Source organism: Anguilla rostrata, chromosome 2, assembly GCF_018555375.3.
Source record: "Anguilla rostrata isolate EN2019 chromosome 2, ASM1855537v3, whole genome shotgun sequence".
Classification (NCBI taxonomy): domain Eukaryota; kingdom Metazoa; phylum Chordata; class Actinopteri; order Anguilliformes; family Anguillidae; genus Anguilla; species Anguilla rostrata.
In genome coordinates, this window is record NC_057934.1 from 14,397,297 (window position 1) to 14,412,869 (window position 15,573).

General features: G+C 45.7%; 1 protein-coding gene across 1 annotated transcript in view; it reads left to right on the top strand.

The window, feature by feature from the left end:
• lhpp (phospholysine phosphohistidine inorganic pyrophosphate phosphatase) overlaps positions 1-15,573 on the top strand; it is a 30,250-nt gene continuing 14,677 nt past the window's right edge. Inside the window, exons 1-6 of the mRNA XM_064313746.1 lie at positions 1-170; positions 3,449-3,474; positions 4,326-4,536; positions 6,789-6,852; positions 7,260-7,352; positions 10,247-10,338. Of these exons, the coding sequence (XP_064169816.1) occupies positions 40-170; positions 3,449-3,474; positions 4,326-4,536; positions 6,789-6,852; positions 7,260-7,352; positions 10,247-10,338 (617 nt within the window). The 5' untranslated portion in view covers positions 1-39. The remainder of the gene's footprint in view (positions 171-3,448; positions 3,475-4,325; positions 4,537-6,788; positions 6,853-7,259; positions 7,353-10,246; positions 10,339-15,573) is intronic.

A 15,573-nucleotide genomic window follows, 5' to 3' on the forward strand; every position in this document is an offset into this window, starting at 1 on the left:
CACCTTGCCGCACTGGACTCCGGTTTAGTGTCTGTAATCATGGCCGACAAAGATTGGAAAGAGTGTATCAAAAGTCTGAAAGGGGTTGTGTTAGATATGTGCGGTGTTTTGTATGACAGTGGAGAAGGAGGTGGTATTCCCATTCCTGGCTCGGTAGAAGCAGTTAAAAGGTGAGATGTTATTCGATGTAACAGCCAATAGCCTACTCTAGCGACATGTAGGCTTGCTCTTCTGCAGTCCTGCGATAGTTGTGTTGATTTCACCGACTATTTATATTAATTGCTGCAAAGAAAGTTTTTGATGAGATAAATAGAATTAGCCTATCTATTCTACATCGCCACGCACATTACTGAAATCGCTACGCATATCTGGCGTTTGATAGAACATTGCGTCATTATCCATACGCTTTCACGGAAAATTTGTCAGCTCCCTTATAAAACAAATTTCTATTTGCTTAATTTTCTTGTTTTGCATGTTCCTGCATAAATGTTGTACGTTTGTGTAGCAATGTGCCAGAAAGCAATACTACTTAGCCAATGAAAATGATACCCGATCTAACCGAATGGGAAGTGGGCGTACGTAAATTTTAGTGGGTCTAGCCTAGTATTATTAAATCAAGAGATTTTCTCCCCTTTTTCACGGCGCAGAAAACGGAAGACCTGTAGGTCGCTTTTTACAGTATTAGGTGTGTTATCTGTATCCAATTTTGCTAGCAGGACCAATAGCTAGGCGCTGTCATAGGCTCTCAAGCAGTGTTTATAACTTCCTGGTGCTAATGAGTGGCTGGGCTGTGCTTGTGTCACAGTGAACGAAGCCCTGTTGTCTGGTGGCATTCCTCTCCAGAGAGTCACCTATCAAAACCTTTGGGGAAAGAGCTTTCCCTGACCCAGTTCAAGTACTCTAATGTAATCATAACACCCCATAGCCTGTAAAGATCACCCCATCTATCTAATGACAGGAAGCATGCTATAAGGTCATTTTTCTATTCAGTGCAATCATGCTTCTGTTGTTCTCCTTAAGGTCTGTTAAAGGCAAGTATGACTTGTGGGGGTACAATTACACAGAACCTTCTTTAAACAAAAGCATCTACACGTTTACAATTTAATCGCTACGTGATTGCGTTTTCTCCAATACAAGGAAAAGAATGACCCCGCATGGTTTCAGTGACACACATCACGATGGCTGCTTCCTCGCACGTGTGATTTGCGGTACCGAGCTGACTGTGCTGTGAATGTTCCGCCAGTCTCCTCCCAGCATTGTTGTTTTTTTATTTTATTTTTTTTTTTTAACGGTGATTTTTAGGCCTCTGCAAGGTCAGTTGGTGGTGCCCATGTAATTGACGTAACACCCTACCTGTTCCGGAGCAGTAATGAGAGTTTTCCATTATGTGCGGGTGAGTGCGCCTGGCAGATGCTGACGGGCAGCAGATGTGTGAAGTTGCGGGGTGATTTGTTAAGGGGCCCGGCTCATCGGACGCGGGGTCATTACGGCGAGGGACACTGTCACTCAAGGCGGCTGTCCCGGCGCCGCGAGGTAAAGGTCGGTTCAAAACCGCCCGATCCTGGTCCGCCAAGCGCCCCGGGGACGAAAGTCCTCTCCTGGAAGAGGGAGGAAGGGACTCCGTTGCCGTAGATCTGTCTGCGTCCACCCTCGTCTCCGTGGTTGTTGGGAACGTGCAGAAGAAGCGCTCATGCTTTTTGTGATGTGTGCCTGACTACTGCACTATATTCGTGTAGCTTCAGCTAGTCATTTGATAGGGACATGGGCTCTCTTAAACATCAGTGGAGGAACGCAAAATGCACTTTCACATTTCTGATTTTGGGGGGTTTTGCTTTGACGAAAATTTTATGAGGTGGTGCGGGTGTCTCCAAAAATGAGCAATACTTGATTTTACACATCTAATTGTAGCATAGCCCATTTAAGGTCTCCATAAAAGGTCTGTGAACCCTGTAACCCAGGGAAGATGGCTTGGTTGGTAAGATTACAAGCAAAACTAGTAGATGGTCTTTACCAGGGTGTTTGGTTAATGTTTTGTCCAACCATTTTTCCTTGGGAGTTTTATAAAACCACTCTAAGCAACCTTTAAAGCAGTGGTAACCAACCCTGCTTCTGGAGATCTGCCATCCTGTATGTTTAATTTCATCCCCACACATGACTCTATTAATTAGCAGCTCAACAAGATCTCTAGCTGTTGAATGGGGCCTGCTTTGTCAGGCAGATTGGAACAAGGTTGGTTACTACTGCCTTGAAACAACTCTTCTAGCTGTTAGCTACATTTACATGTCATGTGTTCTTTCAGTTTTGAAGGAATATTCAAATGGGTCGTCATCATTAAAAGAGTGTTTCTTTCAGGATTTCTCTTGGAAGTATTCCAGATATTCAGAGACCATTATTTCAAATAGGCCTATGCTCTTTGTTTTCAAAGGCAACGATGAAGAGTGGCCTCTGAACTTTTTGTACTGCAGCACTGTATTTTACTTCTAACAGTAAGCAAAAGCAATGAGGGGAAAGTCATGGGTCCTTGAAAGAGGATAACGTTGTGGCATCAGCAGCCGTAGCAATAGCGACGGTGGCTGCAGAGAGCCGGTGCAAAGTTCAGCAGTCTTTACCGGCGGCGAGGTCTTCAGTTTTGCCGTGGCAGATGCGACCCACTGTCACTCAATCGCGGCACTGATTGCTCATTGTTCTGAGAAGGTCACATCATAATTCATTAACAATAATTACTCCCCCGACACCACCTGCACTTCTTCACTCAATTGCCCCATTAAATTACGAGGGACTATCACGTCCACCGCTCCAAACAATGAAGATGTATTTGTAGTGTAAAGGCGAGAGCTATTCGTTACATTATTTAAATGGTCTCATTTAAACCAGGAGAGCTGTCTTTATGAAGGGCAATTAAGCACTGGCTCTAATTGATCATTCATACTCATTACAATTAGGAAATATAAATAGTGGGAAAGGAAGTCATCATGACTGTGGCTGAGTGAGAGAGTCGTCGGTGGAATGGGCAAAGGAGGCTGGGTGTGAAACAGTTGTGTGGGATCCATCTCAATTTCGGTCCATAAACACCTATTCTTTGCTTCCTGCGGCATTTCTGTTGGGCGTTGTTTTTCTGAGCATTAGGCATTTGTGCACTTATCCTGTGGATTCCTAATCTTTAATGAAAGCATTAGTGTGCTTTAAGTCTTCACCATAATAATAAAGGAAATCAGAATGGGGGCAAATACTTTTTTATGGGACTGCATTTTTTGCCACTACACAGTATTCTCCATTTAAAAATACACTTCCATTCTCTGAAATTATGAGAGGAGTTGTATCATCACTTCAAATGGTCTTCAGTTGATACAGTTCCGGTATTGAGGGCGGGTACCATCATGGTTGTCCGTTTGGTTTTTTTTGTCAGTCAGCGCAGTATTTTTGTATCGCCCTGTGTGATCTCCCCAAGGATCAAGGCTTCGGACCTGCAGCTTCGTCTACATTAACGGACCCAGGCCAGCGAGAAGTTTTGCCAGAGCTGACTGACGGATGAGCTTTCGACATCCAGGTCAGCGAGGTGTTCTCCCACGCCGCGCCCTGGCCTGCTAGGAGAGAACCTTGGCCTCACCTGCTGGTGCCGCATCGGTCACGGGTTCGGACCAGCCGCCCGCTGCTTTTCCACAGCTTCCATCATCGCTGTCCTCAACTTAAAAATGACTGCCAGCATTATGTTTTCCTCATGAACATAGTTTTACAAGTGGTGATTATTGGTGGGCTGTGTTGGCAAAGGAAAACATAGTATTTTCATTAATACGTGGGCCAGAGTTAAGGGCAAATGTTAACTGAATCTTGGCCTTTATCTTTATCTTTTAACTTTGCTCTTAGAGAATTGAGGGCATGGAGAAGGCCAAGGAGCCAAGCAACAAGGTTTCAGCTAAAGATAAAGAAGTGTACTGCGGTGTACTTAATGTTAGATAATGTTTGGCGTGTTTATTTCTTATTATGAAAATGTTTTGTATTCGTTTTTTTTTACTTTTGCAACTTTATTTTTGTGTTCATGCATTATATTTCTCTAAATTGCTTTGTGTTACTGTGTTGCATGGCATTCTGTTACTGATTTTATTGATTGATATTAATTCATTTGGATGAACTAATTATGATTTAAAATTCATTAGTTTATTCCAGGGGTGCAGGTTTTTGCAAGCCCAGCAGTATGACACCTGATAAAGTAATCATGGTCTTCAATCAAGAAATCAATAAATATAACAAAAACCTGCACCCACAACGGCCCTTTTCGGATAAGACTGGACACTCCTGATTTATCCATTCTTTCTTTTACATTGGGTGATGGGTCTGGCCATTGATGATGGTGCCCGTGATCATGTTCAATGTCTTCCCTGCAGATTTGTTGCCAGAGTTCAAGGACATTGATAATACGAACCCGAACTGTGTGGTCATTGGAGACGCAGCGGACAAGTTTTCCTATCAGAACCTGAACGATGCCTTCCGGGTCCTCATTCAGCTGGAGAAGCCTGTGCTCTTTTCTCTGGGCAGAGGGTAGGTTTGAGCTGCTGGAAGTACAGTACAAAGATTAATTCAGTTTGGCATTAAATACTCTTACCTGTGCCTTGTATTTCTTACACAGTCATTTTTCATCAGAGGAGCTTGGGGAAATATTTAACAAAGCAGACACAACGTTTTTTAAATGCAACAGAGCATTCCAGCGTGACACTAGAGGAAGCTTGACAGTGTACATTTTGCAAAATTTTAATTGACAAAGCCAAAAATTCTTTTTTAAATTTGTTTTTCTGTATCTGGGAGTGAAATTATCTTTTTGCAAGATCATGTGAACTCGGTGGAATTTTATAATTTCTTGTAGAATCATTGCATTTAAAATACCCAACATTTAGATAAATGAGAGAGATCATTCAGGCTATATTTTGTATTCCTGATTTAAAAGAAACTTTAGTTGTACCTTGCATGTGTCCTCCTGGATGTGTCCAATAATGTTGTGAATAAATTAATTAATAAATATTGTTTGAAAAATAAATAATATCGACATATCCATTATAGATATCTTGGAAGTGCATTTGTTTTGTGTCTTGGCTGGGTCACCAAGTCAAGTAGTTCAGGAAGCCTTCTGGTGAGTTTATAGCTATTCATTGAGTCCCCAGTCCTGGAGACCCTGGTTCTTTGGCAAAGTGGGCCAGTTGACTCTTACTGGAAGCTAAATACCTTGCGGTCAGGAGGTTCATCAGGTCCAGCATACCTCTGGGCTAAAAGAACAGCCGCAGCTCCTTAGGCCAGGCATTGAGCCTTTCGGTCTTTCATTCTTCCTTTCACGTTGATGGGGAAGTGGCGCACAGACAGCGACGTGATTTAAATTCAACGGGAGGCGGAGACGGGGTGGCGGAACGCGCTGCTTCATGTCCTCCGTCACGTCGCCGTGCGAGAGAGCGAGGCTGTTTGCCTCTGGCGGAGGAGGGTTATTGGCTCTTCCCGCGGAGGTCAGGTCAGGCGTAGGGGAGCGGGCTGCGGCCCACGACCGGGCGATGGAGAACGACTGCGAAAGATAAACCGTTAAACGAGAGGGACACCGCCTCCCCTTTCCACCCCCCCCCACACTGGCCTCGGGCGGCCTTCGCCTGGAGGGAGACGTCCGATCTGGGAAGACGCGGCGGGGATGTCAGGGGGAACCCGCTGCTCTCTCTCAGGGCCGTAGGGGTCTGTGACATTGAGATGTCAGGCGGGGGGGGTCACGTTCGTATTGGGTGTTTAAAATGGTAATGGAGCGACTGTCTCAAATGCGTGTATTGACATGCTCATGCATGTGGACCCCACATCATGGCTCTCAGTTTGCTTATCTCCCACTTCTTCAGTTCAGAGGAACTGTAAAATTCACAGATTTCCCTCTTCAGAATTCCATCTTGAAGAGACCTTAAGAGTAATTAGGTGGCTGGACTTCAAAATAAATTAATATTCAAATATTAAATGATTCCCCAGATCAAATAAATCAGGTTGCAGGGTAAGTCATACTGTTATGGCACTGTTATAGCATGTGGATGGGCCTACGTTCTGGTATCAGGTATTGACTATGCCGGTGCTTACTGTGGCCGGCAGCCCTGTAGGATGGAGCTTAAGTGGCTGTAACGGCACCTGGGAGGCAGGGGGTTTCAGTTGGTAGGACATCCGTGTGTCAGTATACTGCAGTAGCCTAGCTTCTGCCTGACTACAGAAGCAGCCCATGAGGTGTCCTTCTCCAGCTCAATGTCTGTGTGAGCTTCAGTGCGAGCTTCACTGGTGGACAGAAGGGTGAATAGAATTAGCGGGTTTGACATTGTGCGTTTTTCGAGGAGAGCACCTACTTGTCTGCCTTCTCATGTGTTTACAGAGGGGGTTGTAGCTATTGGCACAGGCAAAATTGGCGATTCAAAAATCTGTAAAAATGGCGGTACATTTGTTTTCATTAAGCCGATAAATAATTGATCAGTTTTTATGTGATGTGAAATTTCAGTTCTTTCTGTTGTAGAAACACTCACTGTAGAGAAATCAGTATTCCCTCTCTTTCAGACAGGAAAATTAATCCGATTGCAGCGATAATGCATGAGGAATTCAATTTGAATACTGACCCGGTCATCTATCAGTGATCTATTGGGAATGTCTGTACAACTAAGGGCTTACACAGGAAGTTAATCAGTTGTTGTCCTCAAGCATCTTATTTGATTGTGCTTAAGGGCAGCTACTGGTTCTGTGCCCCTTACTGTAGCTCCTGCTGGGCCTGACTGTCTTCGTTTGGTTCATTTCTATAGGCGCTACTACAAAGAGACGGATGGACTGAAGCTGGACGTTGGGGTCTACATGAAGGCCCTGGAGGTACATTCTGACCCTTCTTTAGCTTCAGCTTCACTGGACTGGGGCTGCAGCCAGGATTAGGCCCTTTTGGGATCTTTTGTTTAGATTTCTTTAGTGTGCTTCTGCCCAGCCTGGGAACATGAATACGCAAATGCACTTGCGTAGCATGGAATGGAGTCTGGCAGCTATTTATTTGACCTCTGCTTGTTTATGTGTGTTTATGTATGCTTGTGTGTGTCTGTGTGTGTGCGCACTTGTTTGTTTGTATGTTTGTGTGTGTTTATGTATGTACTGCATGCCGTGTATTTATGTTTTGTATGTGTGTATTTGTGTATATGTTTTGTTTTATCTATGTACTTGTGTTAATGTGTTTGACTGTATACGTGTGTGTGCGCGTGTGTGTATGTGTGTGTGTGTGTGTTTTTCAGTATGCCTGTGACGTGGAGGCGGAGGTAGTGGGGAAGCCAGCCCCGATGTTTTTCCAGAGCGTTCTGACGGACATGGGCATCCAGCCGCAGGAGGTGAGGTCTGCAGAATTACACCAGAGCCGGAGTATCACTGAGAAAACATGACAGCGTGTGGTCTTAAAGACTCATGTACACCGTTCATTCACACATCGATCTTCTTCCTGACTCTAGAAAACCTCAGAAAACAGGTCCGAATATATTTAATAAATGTACTCTTTGTGCCTACTGTTTACATATTGATAATTACACTTACTGATAGTCATAGTACGTGCACATTTCATGCGTATCTGTTAACAGCGCTTCCATGTGTGATTTTATGGATGCACAGTGCAGTGCAGCGATGTGTGTTCACATTGAAATGTGCTGTTTGGCGTCGCATGTTAAAATGCTGCGCAGGCATTCGACTGATGTAAGTGGGGGTAATTGCAGTCATCCCGCCGCTGGAGTGTTTTCCGCGGCGTTCCACACCGAGGCCCTGAGCGGAGGCAGCGCCGGTGACGCTGGCGTAATCGCTTTAGCAGGCGTCGGAGCGACGAGCCAGCGCTAATCAATAAAGCCCTCATCAGCCGTCCCCCCCAACCCCCCCCTAATTGCCCCCTTCCATTGAACAAGAGCCCCGCTATGAGCACAGGGCAGGGGGCCACTCCCAGGGGCCCCCCGCGCGCGTCGTGTTCCATTCCAGCCTTTTTCCTCGGCGGGTCCCCCGAATGGCGGATCACCGACGTCATGCTCGGCTGCCGGAGGAGCCCTCCCTAGACCCGGCCGAGCGACCGCCGTCGCTCTGGTCGCAGTCCCGCGTGCGAGGATTAGCGTTCGGGTTACGGTTATGGATTTTGGGGTCAGGGTCAGGGTTACCGATTTGAGATGGGGGGCTAGGGTCAAGGTTCGCAGATTTGGGATGGGGATTAGGGCTAGGTGTACGTATTTGTGATGGGGGTTAGGGTCGCAGGTTTATGATGGGGTTTAACGTCAGGTGTACAGATTTGTAATGGGGATTATGGTTATGGAATTGCCATGGGAGTTTGGGGTGGGGGCTTCTCAAGTTTTTTAAAATTATTTTTTTAAATACTTGAACACTTGAAGACTTAATCTTCCAGAGACATAAGTGTTTTGTTAGATTGAATTAAAGTGTTGTTCTTTCACCTATCAGTGTTTATGATAAACTACGATATTATCTCTTCTTGACCCTGTGGTCAGTGCAGATTCAAACCCTGTGCTTTCTGTGCTCTCCTCTAGCTGTGTTATTTTTTTTTTTTTGGGGGGGGGGGATAGCAATTTGGCTAACATTCTTATTCCCGTGGATAAGTCAACCCCTGACCTTCATCTTCCAAACAGCCCCCCCCCACCCCCCCCCTCACCCTCCCGCCCCTGAATGGGAAGTGATTGGGGAATAATTGCCCCTCCTTCAGTGATTAGTGCCCTTCACTGATAGTAAATCAGGGCGGTCCCCTGGGACCCGCTGCCGCCTCCATATGCCTCGGCCGCAAGATGGCTTCTGCAGGCATCACTACCCATGTGCAGCCCGGCGCCCCGGGGCCCCCGCTCGCCTGTCTGGCCAAATCAGAACACACGGCCCCCGCCCCAGCGCTTCATCCTCACCGCTGCACAGAACATCCCCAAAGGTCAACTTCTTTTACCGAGGGGAGGGGCGGCTTCTCTCTCTCCATCACTCACACTCACTCTTACGCTTTCATCTCTATCGCTCTCTCTCTCTCTCTCTCTTGCTCTCTCTTACACTCTTACTCTTTCAAATCTCTCTCTCTCTCGCTCTCTCTTACACTCTCTTACTCTTTTATCTCTCTCTCTTTCTCTCTGTGTCTTTCTCTCTGTCGCTCTCAGTCTCTCTCTTTCTTACTCTCTCTCAGTCTCTCTCAGTCTCTTTCTCTGTCTCTCTCTCTCTCTGTCTCTCAGTTTATCTCTCTTTCTCTCTGTCTCTCTCAGTCTCTCTCTTACTATCTCTCTGTCTCTCTCAGTCTCTCTCTCTTACTATCTCTCTTTCTCTCTCAGTCATTCTCTCTATCTCATGCTGTAATAGTCCCATATTTCTCTGCCTGCCATAGGACGTTGCTGGGGATTATTTCCACCAAGGTGAAGAGGGTTATCGTGTCACACATATTGGCACTAAAACATTTAGGGCTTTATGTGAGTGGTTCGAAATGCGTACTTGAACTGGTCTTAAATTCCACTGTGAGTTGGGGGAGAGAGATTTATGACGTTTTGTGCACGCGACCTGCCAGCTTACCTGTAAAACAATTTTCCTCCCACTCTGCTGCATAGGCCTGACCGAACACTGGCTCTCAATTGGCTAACGGTCACGGCCTAAATTCATGGGGTAGTGCTATACGATAATGCAAAAAAATTAAAAATGAAACATTTCCCTTCCTATAGAGAATATTTTTGGACAATAGTTTTTCACTCATATCTGTTCTCAATATCTTGTCATCCAATTGAAACAAGAAACTAATTTCCCCAGGGAATTAACTCCCCGATTTGCATACCTGGTAGATTTAATTAACTACTGAATCTACTGTATATGCAGATGAGTCACTTAAAAGTGACTTTTCTCTGGCTTTTACAGTTTAGCCACTTAGTCCATAGTGCAGTTTACAGCCTGGAATTAAACTGACTGGATTAAATGGCAGCTGTGTGTCTGAGTCCCAGTGTCGCATCATAAGCTGTTGTGTAAGTCAGCGAAGGTGGGCCTCAGTCAGCAGGTATCGCCCTAACTCATTCATGGGGCTTTCTCTGATTGGTGCCCGCAAGCTGTGACTTACCTGTATCGGCTGCCTAAACTGCGCTGTTCTGCACCACGGTAGCTGGAGTATTGGGAGGATGGGTGATGCTGACTTGTGTTAAAGCAGGGACGTTTCTCGCTGCACGACCGCAGCGGTCGCCATGCTTCAGCTCTGTTTGACGGTCCACTCGACCGTGTCTCGCCCCGCTCGCAGGCGCTGATGATCGGAGACGACCTGATCAATGATGTAGGCGGGGCCCAGAACTGCGGGATGAGAGGGCTTCAAGTGAGGACAGGGAAGTACAGGTCAGTGCCTGTGTGTGTTTGTGTTTGTGTGTGGTTGTGTCTCTGTGCTTTTCTCTAATTAATACTCTACTACTCCAGTCACTCAGCTCAATGTCTGCCTGTTTGTGATTATGAACACATAATTTGCTCTTATAATTCTCTTTATATTGAGATGTTCTCTGCTGATGGTGTAACTTAAGTGAAGATGTTAAGCTCAAAAAGGAGTCTAACCACAGTCGTCTATGCCTATTTTATTTATCATTTAATATGTTTATTATTAATTTACTAAGCAAGTTGAAATATTTTGTTTAAAACCTGTTATATTTTTCCTTTGTGAGTAAATGTCCATGCTCATCCACTTTTTCAATGAATGTGGAAAGTTGGTTGCAGTTTGCATTTGTGTAATAATGTAAAGCAGGGAGGTATCAGCATTGGTATCAGCCAATATCTCCACTCAAATATTGGTTATTTATATCGGCCCCAAAATTTTCATATTGTACTAAATATAACCAAATAAATAGTGTTTTTTGCAGTGCTCTGCAATGGTTCAGGACTGGTAAATATCTCTTTGATATAAGTCAATGCATTCACTCAGGAGCACTGATTAATTCAATATATAGCCCTGCTCCAGTCAGAACCCAGGGTTGCCAGTACCAAAGAAGATTTCACTGTGGTAAATGAGATACCCCTCATTTTACTTTAGCATTAATAGCGCAGTATAAGCGCTTGAGGGTGCTGAGTCCACCAGGGGAGTTCAGTTTGACGTTCTTGATTTAAAGTCAATCTTAGACCCTGTCATGTGACCTGAGCATTAATGGTTTTGCCACTAGAGTGTGCTGCAACTCCAGCATTACCACTAGCAGAGCTTTTCCTGGTTCTGAGAAAGTAAAGTTTTCAGGCATTCCATTTTCTACGGGACCATTTCTTTTCTATTTTGCATTTAAAAAGTTGTACTCTTTTATGCATTTTATAGTAAACCAGATGTGGTCAAAGAAAGAACTAGAGCCACTGATAAAGTGGGAAATTATGTGGTTAAAAAATGAAATGTTTGTGTACCAGCAATCGCATTGAGATCACCACTGACCTGACAAACTGCTAAAAGGATGCCCTGGCAGTGCCCCATCTGGGATTTGAACCTAGAACCTCTGGGCTCCAGTTCCCTGTGCCCAACACTGCACTGCTGCCCTGAGTAGAAATACAAAATGGCAAGAGTCAGCCTTGCCACATAACACACAGCAGCACCCCTGCAGTCTTATCCAAGAGGCCTGCATCTAGTATGGGCGCAGGATTTTGTTCAAGCCCTGCAGTAAAATTCCTGATTGTAAAGCTTATAAAGGTCTTGACTGAAGACTATGATTGGTACAGAAGTTGAAAATAGGCAGGGCCCGTGGGTATCATAGTGCTGGGCTAGAACAGAAGCCTGCACCCACACCAGCACTCCTCAGATAAGAATGGACACCCCCGCCATACCGTCAGTTTGGAGGTGAAGGCACCAGTGGGAACTTGCTCGGGCAGCAAGGCGATACAGTATTCAGGACTGCTCTTGGATCAGGTTGGGTCTGTGGGTGGGGTGCTGCTGTCACACCCATGAGCAAGGTGGTGCACCTAAATTGCTTCTGTGAAACATCCCGCAATCTGAATAATATGTAAAAATGCCAGCTGGGTCAAGTCAAAAGTGTGTTTTCCTGTGAAACGGATAGCGTAATGCAGTCTCCTGCAATTATGGAAAAAACGCTTTCCTTCGTGAATGTCAGCTGCACTGCTCACAACTTTTTTGTTTTCTTTTTTATTATTATTACTTATTATTATCCAGACCTATTACCCATGCCCGTAATCCTATGTAGTTATACACCTAGAATAATATGAGGCCTCAGCTTTCCCAGTCTAATTGAGATGAATTGGCCCCAGTTTAGCGTGAAGCTGATTACAGAAACATATGGCCGCTCGTTTAAGGTCCGATATAATGAGCATGTTTGCACACGAGCGTGTGTGTGTGTGTGTGTATGTATTTATGTGTGTGTGTGTGTGTGTGTGTGTGTGAGAGAGACAGAGAGAGAGAAGCTGTCAGTAAGGTGGAGAGAGCATAAAGGGTACTGGATGTCAGCAGTCTGTACACAGCGGCTGTTGGCAGGACTCTGTGTTCTACGGAGCCACAGAAAGGAGTTGTGCAACAGCGAGAAATTATAAATGAGAGATGGCCGGGCGACGTGGTGGGGATATCTGCAGGTGCGGCATTGTGGGCCGCGCTGTGCCGACAGATTGTGAGTTTGACCCCCGAGCCGCTTGTTCCGCTGCCTCCCGGTATAAATCACAATCATGTGAACACCAAGTGCTCAGCAATCACTTTGAATGCCACCCAGCTGCAATTCGCATTACTCCGTGGGACACTTGGCCTACATCTGATAGAGCTTGTTTGTGTGCCTGTGTGTGTGTGTGGGTATGTGTGTGTGTGTGTGTGTGTGTGTATATTCACATATATGTTTTTGTTGTGGTGGTATGCATGCTTGTGGAGGTTGTGGATGAATTGGTGTGTGTGTGCGCGTGTGTGTGTGCTTAGCAGTTGTCTATGACCATGAAATGCACTTTTTGTAAGTCGCTTTGGATAAAAGCGTCTGCCAAATGAATATAATGTAATGTAATGTAATGTGTGCGCGTGCGTGCATGTGTGTGTGTGGGTGTGCGTGGTTGGGTGTGTATGTGTGTGTGTGGGTGCGTATGTGTGTATGTGAATGTGCGTGCGTGTGTGTGCATGTGTGTGTGTGCGTTCCTGGCGCAGGTCCCTGTTTAATTCTCTGTGGTGTTTGTCGGGTTCCATTGTGATGCGTGATGCTGGTCTTTGCTCAGGGCTGTTTCTCACCTGGCGGAGCTGCCAGAAGCTTTATGGCTGTTGCATCACAGGCTGTCATTTACATTTACAAGTTAGTCATTTGGCTAACACGTTTAGCCCAGGCTACCTACAACAGTGCGTTTCACATGGTAATGAGCTAATGCTAAAAAGGAAACGCAGTATGTGCTAACCGGGGAGTTACTGCTCTCAGTCCTTTGTGAGGCACTGCTATGGTACCCATGAGGAAGTACCTTAACCTGAACCACCCCATTAAACACACAGCTGCAGAAATGGGGGGAAAGGAAATTTGAGAAAAGTTATGTAATTGCTTCTCTCATCGGGCTCTCCTGAACCGGTGAACAGGGCAGTATACTGCAGTGTCACGTGTTAACATATATATTTTGGATTGTTTTCTTCAATTGTAACAGCGTTGGTATATTTAATTTATGAGCGTTTGGTGGTTTGTCCAAGTGAGGGAACAGCGCTATGTGGAATGGCCGCCATCTTTGGGGTACGTCAGATTTGGCTGGGCTTGCTTTGATGGGGACGTGGGCAGTGAACGCCCGTCTTTGGCCGCACTGCACACACACACGTACATTGCACACACACGTGCTCGCTCACGCGCGTAGACACGCTCATACGGATGCAGGCTGCACTGATTCACTCAGGGCTGTGTGTCTAAGAAGGCATGCATGAACGTGTGCATATATTCTTTTTATGGCTGTGTTTTGGTTTTTGAAATCTGTACAATTTTTATTTCATGAGAACTATCAGCCGCAGTGTTTAACCCCTTTAATTTGTGTGTCTCTGGTGTCGTGGAAAAGTCGTTTTATGTTCATTCTCCTTTAACTTCCTGTTCAGTCTCCTTCAGGGAGGAACACTGAAGAAAGGCTTTGATTTTCCCGAATGTCACGTAGATGTTCAGCAGAGCAGTTTTGTGTTACATACTTTGGTGCTTAATGATTTAAAAACGTGTGTTTTGGGTGTGCGTGTTTGTGTGTGCATGTGTGAGCGTGTGTGTGTATGTACGCGTGTGTGTATGTATGTACGTATGTACGCGTGTGTGTGTGTACATATGTATGTGTGTGTGTGTGCGTGTGTGTGTGTGTACATATGTATGTATGTGTGTGTGTGTGTGTGTACATATGTATGTATGTGTGTGTGTGTGTGTGTGTGTGTGCGTGTGTGTGTGTGTGTGTGTGTGTGTATGTGTGTGTGTGTGTGTGTGTGTGTACATATATATGTATGTGTGTGTGTGAGCGTGTGTGCGTGCGTGTGTGTGTGTGTATGTGTGTACATATGTATGTATGTGTGTGTGTTTGTGTGTGTGTGTGTGTGTGTGTGTGTGTGTGTGTGTGTGTGTGTGTGTGTGTGTGTGTGTGTGTGTGCGTGCGCTCACGCACCCCCGCTGGTCTGGCCTCAGCGCCAGCCCCTCTCATTCGCTGCTGCTCCGCTCCCTCGTTCCCGCTGAGTAGTTCAGCAGAAGCGCGTTTGACTGCAGCCCTTTTGGTGGACCCCTAAGCGTTTGCCCAAACACTGTTAATTGTTTGCGGTTCCGCTCGCTGGGCCCATAAACACGCGAGACCCGGGGAGATTTAACACTGTTTAACTCTTCAGGCCCGGCCTCGCTGGAGCCCGCCGGCGCGGCGGTAAAGCACGCGGGCTATTTATTCATTTATTTATTTCATTTTTTTCATTTTTTTTGGAAACGCAGCTGCTTCCAAGCGGAGCAGATGTTGCGCAGGCCCCACGCGTCTCACGGGGCCCCCCTACCCGAAACACCCCCCCCCCCCCGTCGACCGCGGCTTCAAACGGCGGCGTCACGCGAGTGAGCTAAAATAGCCGCTCGGAGATTCGCCGGCTTGATATGTACTTCAGCTGCGGTCGGGATGCGAGCCCTCTGTTCTTCCGAGTTTGTTTTCGCAGAACTCGTTTCGCGCTGCTGCTGCTGTTGCCGTTGCGCTGTTGTGTGAAGTGAGAGGTGCAGCCCTGGTGCGGACGCCGACTGCTTCCTGTTCGCTCGGGGGGTGGGAGCGCATCGTATGAATGCAAGTGACTTTTTCACATGGCTATCTATGGAAATGTTTTTTTTTTTGTTGCCATGCAACTGCAGTACAATTCACTGTTGAGTTTTCTCTTGGAAATCTCCTCTTTTGCTTTTTTATTACTTGTATTACTCCTAATGTCTGTGTTTTTCATGTCATTTGAATAGTGTGGAACATGTAATACCGTGGCCATGATTTGAAAGTTTAAAAGCTTTGTGTGCGTGCAGAACTTAATGGCAGAGAAAAAAACCAAGCTTATTGATTTATTACACGGTAGTTTACCTAAAATCCCTAATGCAAAGAGCTTAATTTTCACTAAATATTGCCATATGTGCTCAGCTTAGCACTTAAAAGAAACTTTTAAGAAAAAAAGTTAGTTTCTGC